The sequence below is a fragment of the Chiloscyllium plagiosum genome, unplaced genomic scaffold, assembly GCF_037043375.1.
Source record: "Chiloscyllium plagiosum isolate Xiang-an unplaced genomic scaffold, Cpla_swu_hap1 HiC_scaffold_3, whole genome shotgun sequence".
NCBI classification, from domain to species: Eukaryota; Metazoa; Chordata; class Chondrichthyes; order Orectolobiformes; family Hemiscylliidae; genus Chiloscyllium; species Chiloscyllium plagiosum.
The window spans coordinates 85,911,234-85,923,424 of NW_028270141.1; the positions used below are offsets into that span (position 1 = coordinate 85,911,234).

The window sequence follows — 12,191 nt, forward strand, 5'->3', positions numbered from 1 at the left end:
CAGAGGCATTACTCTTCAGCCATAATATGTTTTGTTTTTGTGGCTGTTTCTTAAACTATCTCTTGCTAAACCTCTTGCTGGTGGGCGACACGGTGGCACAGTGGTTAGCACTGCTGCCTCACAGCGCCAGAGACCCGGGTTCAATTCCCGCCTCAGGTGACTGACTGTGTGGAGTTTGCACATTCTCCCTGTGTCTGCGTGGGTTTCCTCCGGATGCTCCGGTTTCCTTCCACAGTCCAAAAATGTGCAGGTTAGGTGAATTGGCCATGCTAAATTGCCCGTAGTGTTAGGTGAAGGGGTCAATGTAGGGGAATGGGTCTGGGTGGGTTGCCATTCGGCGGGTCAGTGTGGACTTGTTGGGCCGAATGGTCTGTTTCCACACTGTAAGTAATCTTACACTAAATTTTATGACCCCCCATTCTGGTGAATGCTTTGTTCACGTGTGTTATTTTCATCACTAAATTTTGCCCTTGCATTACATGATTTACTTTGTATTATAAGCATTACTTGAAATCTTTTTATTTCTTGCATTCAGCATCTCATATATGTGAATATATTGTAAAAGCTATCTATTGCCAGCTAATGGTACTGTTGATTGATTAAAACTAAATGCATTCTTAATGGTTTGGATTGATTTATTAGAAATGCAAGGGTAAACAGAATTAAGTGTGGGGCTGTTATTTGGAAGTAACGATAACTCTCAGTGCCAAGGACCTGGGTTCAACTCCAGCCTCGGGCTGTGTGGAGTTTGCATATTCTCCCCATATCTGTGTGGGTTTCCTCCGGGTGCTCTGGTTTCTTTCCACAATCCAAAGATGTATAGGTTAGGTGAATTGGCCATGTTAAATTGCCCATAGTGTGCACAGATGTGTAGGTTAGGGGTAAATGTAGAGGAATGGGTTTGGGTGGGATACTCTTTGGAGGGTGGGTATGGACTTGTAGGGCCGAAGGGCCTGCTTCCACACTGAAGGGATTCTTGGATAGTCTAGTTTCCTGAAATATTAAATATCAAGGCTTCACAGTGTTGGCTATCAACTTTGTATCTGCTCTCATTTGTATTGATTTTTCTCAAACTTTTGAAGAAATCTGTTTTATAACATTCTTTGTTACAATTTGGATTGAATTTTTTTGTAAATATATTTATTAGCGCAAAAAAATCTTTTTTTACTTTACAAAAATATAAAGTTATTGAAAATATAACAAATACTAGTATAATAAAGAAAAACACAAATTACAATACAACTACTGTCTACTAACTACTAACGTACTCTATAATACAAAACAAAACCAAACACTATACAAAACAACACCAATAAATAAGTGACAACTAAAACACACAAGAACACAAAATAGCAATGCTTGGCACAGAGCTCCCAAACAGGAAACAGGAAGCGTTGTCTCTGCACTCGTATTAACTCAGGAGTGCCCTCTCCAGGGCTCAGCAAACCTACCATTATGGTAAAACAGACGCCTTAGTTAAGATAGCAGACAAATCTGTATCCAAATAACTCCAAAAGGATTGCCATGTCTTATAAAAATGGTCTATTTTGCGGTGCACCATGTTTGTAAAAAAGATACAATAGAATGTGCTCCATAATTAATTTCCATCATCCCAACAAGCCCAGCAGGTTCTCCGACACCCAATTCATCAGAATATTCTTCTGTGCACAGTATCTAAGAATATTAAATAGTTTCTTCCCATGCCCATCTAAAAATGATAAATTTGGTAGACCGAGGAGGAGAGATATTGGATCAGCTTTAACTTCGGTCCTCAGTACCCTTCCTATCTCTCTCACCACAGCGCTCCAATAAACACTGAGCCTCTGACATGTCTACAAGTAATGGGTAAGAGTCCCTACCCTTATTTTACATATGGGGCACATTGAAGATGCCCCTTTTTTAAACTTTGCCAGGCTGGCCAGTGCCAAATGAGCCCTATTGCAGAACATTTAACTGCATAGCGCATGTCCTATTACAGATTGAGATCTTTCGCATGTCCTCCCAGGTTTCAGAAGAGATCTCCACTCCTAGCACTTGCTCCTAGACCTCACGTAACCAGTTAATATCCTGCAAGGCCCCTTCACCCAACAGGCGATAGAGGGCTCTAACCAAGAGGGTGCTTGTGGAACGTAGCAACAGCCTCTCTGTATCGGCCTTATAAGGCTTAGTGAGAAGCATGGTCATCTTCTGGATGAAATTCCCAATCTGAAAAAGAATGGAAAAGATCTCTGCTGGGCAGCCCGTATTTGCAGCTCAACTACTCGAAGGACATCATAACCTCCCCCTCAAATAAGTCTCCCAAACTAGAAATTTCTCTTGCTGACCATAGTTTAAACCCTGAGTCCACCATCCCTGGTCAGAAACCCGGCATACCAACTATGGGAGTGAGTGGTGAAGTCTTGGATAAGCAACCCTCATTCTGCGCATTACCCTCCATGCCTTGACCATACTAATAACAATAGGGTTCCAGCAGTGATCCATAACTGTTCTCACCTAATCCGTGAACAAGTTAATATGAGGGCACTTTGCCTGGGAGGCCTCAATATCTCGCCATATTGAGCCTGGATTGTTACCTGCCCAATCGCACACAAAGGACAGCAGGGAACTCAACTGATACCTCCTGATGTCTGGGAAATCAACTCCTCCCCATCCTTGAGGCAACTGCAATTTAGTAAGTTTGATGAGGAGCCGCCAATGATGCCAGACAAAGGAACTAAACCAACCCATAATGTTCCGCAATGTTGACCCGGGAAACATTATAGGGATAAACGCATGGGATAAAGCAAATGAGGAAAGACATTTGTCTTAATAAAGGCTATTTGGCCCAACCACGAAATTGGAAGAGCCTCCCATCTCTAGAGATCCCACCTAATATTGTCAAGCAGGTGAACAAAGTTAGTCCGAAATAACTGATCAAATGTCGGGGGAATAAAAATACCTAGGTATCAGAAATTTGCCCGTGACCACTTAAAAGGGAACCTAGGGCCATCTTCAACCTCTGGCACTTCCTTAAGGTCCCCAAAAGTATAGCCTCTGACTTTGCAAAGTTGATCTTATATTCTGAAATAGCCCCAAATAAATTAATACGTTGTATCAGATGGGGTCCGATTAAAAACAAAAGGACACTATCCGTATATAGTATAATCTTGTGTGCCCTCGATCCCACTTCTGGAGTGGTTATGTTGACATTCTGACAAATGGCTTCTGCCAGTGGCTCTATCACCAACGTAAACAACAACGGTGAATGGAGGCAGCTTTGACTACTGGCCCCTTTCAATCCTAAAGTTCCCAGACTTCACCCCATTGGTGATGACAGTGGCCAGAGGGTAGCGATATAAAATCTCCACGCACCGAGCAAAGATCCCACCCAACCCAAACCGCTCTAAGACGTAAAAGAGATACAGCCATTCCACCCAGTCAAATGCTTTCTCTACGTCTAAGGAAATCACCGATCTCTGAATTGATCGCTGCTGACGTGCTTGGATCATATTCAGTAACTGTCTAATATTATTAGAATGCCTACGGCCCCTTGTAAAACTTGTCTAATCCTCATAGAGTCATAGAGATGTACAGCATGGAAACAGACCTTCGATCCAACTAGTCCATGCCAACCAGATATCCCAACCCAATCTGGTGCCCCCCTGCCAGCATCTGGCCCGTATCCCTCCAAACCCTTCCTATTCATATATCCATCCAGATACCTTTTAAATGTTGCAATTGTACCAGCCTCCACCACTTCTGATAGTTCCATACACGTACCACCCACTGAATGAAAACGTTACCTCTTAGGTCTCTTTTATATCTTTCCCCTCTCACCCTAAACCTATGCCCTCTTGTTCTGGACTCCCCCACCCCAGGGAAAAGACTTTATCTATTTATCCTATCCATGCCCCTCATTATTTTATAAACCTCTATAATGTCACTCCTCAGCCTCCAATGCTCCAGGGCAACACCACCTCCAATCTCAGTGCCAAGATCTTAGACGGAATCTTGAAATCTGAATTTAGTAGAGAGATGGGCCTCTGTGAGGCACATCCTCAGGAACCTTCCCCTTATGAATGAGGGAAATATTAGCTTCTCTCAAAGATGATGGTAGGCATTCATGCATTTAGGAATGATTGTACATCTCCAACATCGGCCCTGACAGAACCCCTATAAACTCCTTATAAAACTCACCCAGGAGACCATCAGGGCCAGGCACTTTCCCACTCTGAAGTTGCCTAGTTGTCTCCTGTATTTCCTGAACTGTCAAGGGGGCATTAATGTGAGAGGCCCGTTCCATGGTTACCCCGAGAGGTCCAGGTTCTTATAAAAGGCTTCCATCTTAGCCCACCTGTCTTTGCAACCTTCAGACCAATACAATTCAGCGTAAAAACTCCAAAAAGCCTCATTAATCCTTTTGGCATCGTATGTAAGGACGCGGCACTGTCTCTAATTGCAGTGATGGATTGGAGCCACGCTTTTTCCTAGTCAGATATGCTAAATAATCTCCTGGCCTATCCCCATACTTGAACAGCCTTTGTCTAGCAAAAGCAAGTTCTTTACGGTTTGTGTGAGTATCGAATTCAAGGCAGCCCGGAGGGTCATGATCTGCTGTAGCTTAGTCACCGAAGGCCATGCAAAATGTGCCACCTCGGCGGCTTTCGACCTTGTCTCAAGTAGACGTTGCTGTTCCCCCTTCAGTTAGCCGAATAGGAAATAGCTAATCGCCTAGTAAAGTCCATAACATAGACGGACTACTAGCCGTGACTGAGTTGATAGCTGAGAATTCCTGGAACTCCCTCAAAATGTATTCCACAAGTTTGGAATCCTTAAAGAGAAAAGGATCCAGACACCAGTACCACAAACTTAGCCCCTCACTCTTGGCCTTAACCTTCACCTCTATCAGAGATAGCTATGTTTCCAATTTTACAACCCATAATCGAATCCAGAAGGGTTGAGGGAGTCAGAAAAAGATCAATGCTCATGTGACATGAATGTGGGTTTGAAAGAAAGGTGAAGTCCCTTTTCACCCTTAGGGTGAAGACATCTCCAAATGTCCACCAGCCCCAACTCCTCACATAAGTCAGCCCCCTGCTTGGCCTGTGAAGAAATAGTTGGGGGCCCACAAGGCATCCTGTCCACTGTTGGATCCAAAAGGCAATTGAAATCCCATGCCCCCCCGCCCACCATAATAATGTGCTGTGTTCCAAAGACACTCAACTTAGAAAATGCACTAATCAAAAATTTGAGGGGTTGTGCCAGAGCTGATGGAATTTAACGTGAGCAAGTGCGAGGTCTTGCACTTTGGCAAAAAAAATAAAAGCATAGACTACTTTCTAAATGGTGAGAAAATTAATAAAGCCAAAGCACAAAGGGATCTGGGAGTGCTAGTCGAGGATTCTCTAAAGGTAAACATGCAGGTTGAGTCCGTGATTAAGAAAGCAAATGCAATGTTGTCTCTTATCTCAAGAGGGTTGGAATATAAAAGCAGAGATGTACTACTAAGACTTTATAAAGCTCTGGTTAGGCCCCATTTGGAGTACTGTGTCCAGTTTTGGTCCCCACACCTCAGGAAGGACTGGCACTGGAACGTGTCCAGCGGAGATTCACACGGATGATCCCTGGAATGACAGGTCTAACATATGAGGAACGGCTGAGGATACTGGGATTGTATTCGTTGGAGTTTAGAAGATTAAGGGGAGACTTAATAGAGACGTACAAAATAATACATGGCTTGGAAAAGGTGGATGCTAGGAAATTGTTTCAGTTGGACGAGGAGACTAGGACCCGTGGACACAGCCTTAGAATTAGAGGGGGTCATTTCAGAACAGAAATGCGGAGACATTTCTTCAGCCAGAGAATGGTGGGCCTGTGGAATTCATTGCCACGGAGTGCAGTGGAAGCCGGGACGCTAAATGTCTTCAAGGCCGAGATTGATAGATTCTTGTTGTCTAGAGGAATTAAGGGCTACGGGGAGAATGCGGGTAAGTGGAGCTGAAATGCGCATCAGCCATGATTGAATGGCGGAGTGGACTCGATGGGCCGAATGGCCTTACTTCCACTCCTATGTCTTATGGTCTTAAAGACTCAGAGTCGCGGAATTGTGTATACAAAAACTACTCTGTCATAACTACAAATAACAATTGCTCCTAAAAAACTACAAAGAAAACCAACTATAAAACCTTGAATCGGAGACTCCCCCCCCCCCCCCCCCCCCCCCCCCCCCAACCACCACCACCAATAGGGGGGCACTCACCCTACCCATGCACTCCCCACCCCCACAGCTCCTTCAAGCCTGGACTGTTCCCCAGCCTTAGGCAAATAAAGTAAATAAACAAGGAGATAATCCTTAAGTCAACAAAAAAAGACAAAGTTGGGATAAGCACTCCACCCGTCCCTGGCTCCATGTCACCCCTATTTGTGACTAAAAGAGAAAGAGAGCAAAAAAAGAGGAGACAATAAAGGACACCCACAAAATTTCCCATGATGAAATCCTGTTATAAAAATATAATAGGAACAACATATTCCAAGATTTTTAAAAAAAATTATTGGGGAAAGGGAAAACACAGGGAAAGAAGGAAAAGAGGACTATCATTATTCATATTCTTAAGACCAGTTGGTTTATTTTAAAGTGTCTACAAAATTCTTAGCTTTATCTGCTGAGTCAAACGTATAAACTGAGTCCTCCTGGCTGAAGGAGTACCTCATGGAGTACTGGATGCCCAGGCTCTTCAGCCTCTTTTTAACTTCATCGAAGGACTTCCTCTTTCGCATTACAACTGCCGAGAAATCCTGGAAAAACATGATTTTGACACCTTGTGCAGCAATACCTGTGGGTCTTTTCCCAGTGATCTGGAGGCTTCTTTTTGCTTGTGCCTATATGTGTGAAAGTGCACTAGGACCAGGCGACGGTGCTGTACCAGCCCTGACCTGCGCATTGCAACCCGATAGCCCCGGCAATCTGCAGCCGTCCAGATTCCATTTGAAGGCCCAGGAACTGCAGCAGCTAGTTTTCAAAGAAACTGGCAGGCTGCCCACCATCTTCACCTCCCGGGACCCCGGAGATTTGTCTTCCGACCTCGATTTTCGAGGTCGTCAACCTGGTCTCTCCAGACCTGCACCTGCTGCTCCAGCACCTTGATCCGACCGGATGAGGACTTGATTGCAGCTTCTGATGCTGTAGTTCCACCCTCCACTTCCTCCATCACTCCCCGAGGCCCCGGAGCTCCCGTTCATGCTTCTGCAGAATGGATGCGATGGATTGGACCTGGGCTTGGATCTTCTCAATCGCAGCCTCAACCTTTGAGGTAAGTCTCGCCATCGCTCCCGCCAATTTCTGAGAGTCTCAGGTCCCCTGGGGGTTCGGGAGAGGCCGCTGCTGCAGCCTCTGGTGTGTCTGCTACTGCACAGGAGTGTCCTCCCTGCTGCTGTTTGCTCGCTCCTTTACCTTTTGGCATCCTTCCCATTTCAAATTATCAACAAATATGTGTTCTTTAAATTTTCAAACTAATAATTCCTATGCATAAGTTGACCAGGGATGGCAAAAAAACCCCAATGGGCCTTGGCTGTTAGGCAGTGCCATCCACAGCAGTTCTACAGAATCCCTGCCATCTTGTCAGGTCCCGCGTTTGGATTGATTTATTAGAAAAGCAAGTATCAACAGAATGAAGTAGGTGTAGGGCTGTTATTTGGAAGTAAGGATAAGTAGGGCGGCATGGTGGCTCAGTGGTTAGACTGCAGCCTCACAGCGGCAGCGACCCAGGTTCAATTCCAGCCTTGGGTGACTGTCTGTGTGGAGTTTGCACATTCTCCCCACGTCTGCGTGGGTTTCCTCCCGGTGCTCCGGTTTCCTCCCCAATCCAAAAGGTGTGCAGGTCAGGTGAATCAGCCATGCTAAATTGCCCATCGTGTTAGGTGCATTAGTCAGACGGAAATGGGTGGGTTACTCTTCGGAGGGTTGGTGTGAACTTGTTGGGCCGAAGGGCCTGTTTTTACACTGTATGGAACCTAATCTATTAAAAGTGTATTTTAAAGTTTTGCATATAATCCTGCAGAGCTTTCCTGTTGATCATTTACATTTAAATCCAGTTGAATCCCCATTTCTTGTTCATGGCTGTTCGTGTAACTCATTATGTTCATGTCACTGTCTCCAGCTATTATGTTCCCAGCTATTGAGTTATATCTTAGTGGTGGTAATCTGGTCTAAGCAGCTCTGCCCATCTTCTTTGCATTCCTTCCCCCACCACCCCACCCAAAGTGCTTATTTCACATTTGTGCCTACTGTACATTTACTATCTTTCTTTATTTCATCCAATTTCTAATGTTTAAATCCAAAGTTCTTGGAATGATCCTACCCACCTCTGAGCTGAATCACTCCTGTTGCATATAATCTTGAGCAGCCCTGCCTGGATCTGAAAGAATCCTACCTTGCAAATATAGTAAAAAAAATTGAGAACAATTCAAGGTGAGGACCTGAACTGATGAACAGACATTTCTTTGTGCTTGGTCCCCCTCTCCAATATAGCTGTGGCTCCTTTTTGCTTATCCCTTGTGCACCAACATAGAGAGGGCACTTAGCACTGAAGAATCCCCTAAGCTGCTGTCAAATTTCAAGGTTCTCCATTCTGACTGTTACTAAACCATTGCCATTACCCCAAGTAGAAATATCCCACTGACTCTGCTTGATGCTGCCAAACATTGGGAACCTTTGGCTTTTCAAAACTTAGATATCCTTGGCCACAGTCCTCTTTAGGAGTTAACTTTTAAATCCTTTTCTGTTTTTGATATATGAGGCTTCCACTTTTATCTCCCAGCTCACCTCAAATGTTACCAAAGCACAGCAATCACTATAACAACTAGCTAGACATTGCAACCTTTTGCTAACCTCATAAACCTGTTTATGTTTGGCTGTCAGTTTCCTCTGCTAACCTTCTAGAAGTCAAGGGTGAACAATTCAAGTTGGGCGCAGGAGTCTGACTGCTCTGCCACTCATTAAGTTATTGTAGATCTGATTACTGCTCAACCACACTTACCCCAAGCCCAATTCCCTTTCACCCACTTACTTTTCAAGAATCTATCAACCTCTGTTCAAAGTCCGTTGCATCCCCTTTTGAGGAAGTGTTCCAAAGACTTATGACACTGCAAAAATAAACTCCCATCTTCACTGTCTTGTAGTATGTAGAATCTTGACAACACTGTGGGATTTCAAAGATTCATCACCTCGGAGAGAAGAAATTCCTTCTCATCTCAGTCTGAAATGGCCTGTGGCTTATTCTGAGACTGTTTCCTGGTTCAGGGCGCCCAAATCAGAGAGTACCCTTCCTGCATCTACCTTGTCAATCCCTGGAAGAATGTTGAATGTCTGAATGAAATTGCCTGTCTTTACAAAACTCCAGAGAATATAAGCCCAGTCTATTTAATCTATCCTCAGTGGACAATTTTTTCTTCCTTGGGAATTAGTTTGATGAGACATTTTTGCACACTCTACAATATTTGCATCTTTCTGTAAGTACAGAGATCAAAACTACGCACGGTTCTCCAGCTGGAGTTTCACCAAGGCGCTACATTTATTGTTGTAAGAAATCTTTGTTCTTGTACTTACACCCCTTGTAATAAAGACCAACATACCATTTGCTTTCTTAATTACTAGCTGTACTTCTAAATTTTTAAGTGATCCATGAACTTTGACCTTTTTGAGTTCAAAGATTACTTCCGTGTGTGTGCATTCCTGAATTTGCACATCACTTAACATATAAAGTCTAAATGATAACATGCACTGTTTGAAACTCAGCGCATGCACGTTTGCAGGTTGTTCTGCTATAGCGCAGACTTTGTCAGCGCGAATTGGCTATAACGCGATTGCCAAATTGTGGATGTTGTTTGGATAATACCAACTTTCTAGTGAACGGGTAGAGTTACTTTTTTTTAATTAATGATCTTCCGCAGTGCAGTTTTCTAAAGCGGTTTTCCATAGTGTGATTTTTTTTTAATAGCGTGAGATTGCAGAGAAATGCAACTGTCACATAATAGCAGAACGACCTATATGCCTGTATCAGCAAACACTGCATAATATAATATGAAAGCTAAAAATGTTTATTAAACTGGTTTATTGGCTTAGAAATGTATCTTATTTGAATGAAGTTATTATTAGTCTTTAGTCTATTCTACAGGTACTAATATTTAGTTTTCTTCTAGTGGTGTCGGAGAATCCCACAAGTTTCACTATCACTGTAACATCTGACACTGGTGAAGATGAAGAAAGTAAGTGCCTAAACTTGGTTAAACAATGCTTCCCTATGCTTTATTGGGTATTGTATTGGATTTCTTTTCATTCTGTATAGGTTTAAATGTAAAGCTTGATTGGTTGTCTGAAATCACATTTGTAATTGTGGAAATATAGAACAGTACTGGAGATAGGAGCTGAAAATGTGTTGCTGGAAAAGCACAGCAGGTCAGGCAGCATCCAAGGAGCAGGAGAATCGACGTTTCAGGCATGAGCCCTTCACAGGAATGAGGAAAGTGTGTCTAGCAGGCTAAGATAAAAGGTAGGGAGGAGGGACTTGGGGGAGGGGCGTTTGAAATGCGATAGGTGGGGGGAGGTCAAGGTGAGAGTGATAGGCCGGAGTGGGGGTGGGGGCAGAGAGGTCAGGAAGAGGATTGCAGGTTAGGAAGGCGGTGCTGAGTTCGAGGGATTTGACTGAGACAAGGTGGGGGGAGGGGAAATGAGGAAACTGGAGAAATCCGAGTTCATCCCTTGTGGTTGGAGGGTCCCTAGGAGGAAGATGAGGTGCTCTTCCTCTAACCGTTGTGTTGCTATGGTCTGGCGATGGAGGAGTCCAAGGACCTGCATGTCCTTGGTGGAGTGGGAGGGGGAATTGAAGTGTTGAGCCACGGGGTGGTTGGGTTGGTTGGTCCGGGTGTCCCAGAGGTGTTCTCTGAAACGTTCCGCAAGTAGGCGGCCTGTCTCCCCAATATAGAGGAGGCCACATTGGGTGCAGCAGATGCAATAAATGATGTGTGTGGAGGTGCAGGTGAATTTGTGGCGGATATGGAAGGATCCCTTGGGGCCTTGGAGGGAAGTAAGGGGAGAGGTGTGGGCGCAAGTTTTGCATTTTTTGCGGTTGCAGGGGAAGGTGCCGGGAGTGGAGGTTGTGTTGGTGGGGGGTGTGGACCTGACGAGGGAGTCACGGAGGGAGTGGTCTTTTCGGAACGCTGATAGGGGAGGAGAGGGAGGTATATCCCTGGTAGTGGGGTCCGTTTGGAGGTGGCGGAAATGACGGCGGATGATACGCTGTATATGGAGGTTGGTGGGGTGGTAGGTGAGGACCAGTGGGGTTCTGTCCTGGTGACGGTTAGAGGGGCGGAGCTCAAGGGCGGAGGAGCGGGAAGTGGAGGAGATGCGGTGGAGGGCATCTTCGATCACGTTTGGGGGGAAATTGTGGTCTTTGAAGAAGGAGGCCATCTGGGTTGTACGGTATTGGAACTGGTCCTCCTGGGAGCAGATGCGGTGGAGACGAAGGAATTGGGAATATGGGATGGCGTTTTTACAGGGGGCAGTGTGGGAGGAGGTGTAGTCTAGTTAGCTGTGGGAGTCGGTCGGTTTATAGTAAATGTCCGTGTTCATTCGGTCGCCCGAGATAGAAATGGAAAGGTCTAGGAAGGGGAGGGAGGAGTCTGAGACGGTCCAGGTGAATTTGAGGTCGGGGTGGAAGGTGTTGGTAAAGTGGATGAACTGTTCAACCTCCTCGTGGGAGCACGAGGCAGCGCCGATACAGTCATCGATGTAGCGGAGGAAAAGGTGGGGGGTGGTGCCAGTGTAACTGCGGAAGATGGACTGTTCCACATATCCTACGAAGAGGCAGGCATAGCTGGGCCCATGCGGGTGCCCATGGCTACTCCTTTAGTTTGGAAGAAGTGGAAGGACTGGAAAGAGAAGTTCTTCGGGGTGAGGACCAGTTCAGTCAGTCGAAGGAGGGTGTCAGTGGAAGGTACGTAGTTGGTACGGTGGTAAAGGAAGAAGCGGAGGGCTTTGAGTCCTTCGTGATGGGGGATGGAGGTGTACAGGGACTGGATGCCCATGGTGAAGATAAGGCGTTGGGGACCGGGGAAGCGAAAATCATGGAGGAGGTGGAGGGCGTGGGTGGTGTCCCGAACTAGGTGGGGAGTTCTTGGACTAAGGGGGACAGGACCGTGTCGAGGTATGCAGAGAT

At 45.3% G+C, this 12,191-nt stretch overlaps 1 protein-coding gene across 1 annotated transcript in view; it reads left to right on the forward strand.

The window, feature by feature from the left end:
* rwdd1 (RWD domain containing 1) overlaps positions 1-12,191 on the forward strand; it is a 28,140-nt gene that overhangs the window by 1,078 nt on the left and 14,871 nt on the right. The window contains exon 2 of the mRNA XM_043684958.2: positions 10,177-10,242. Coding sequence (XP_043540893.2) covers positions 10,177-10,242 — 66 coding nt within the window. The remainder of the gene's footprint in view (positions 1-10,176; positions 10,243-12,191) is intronic.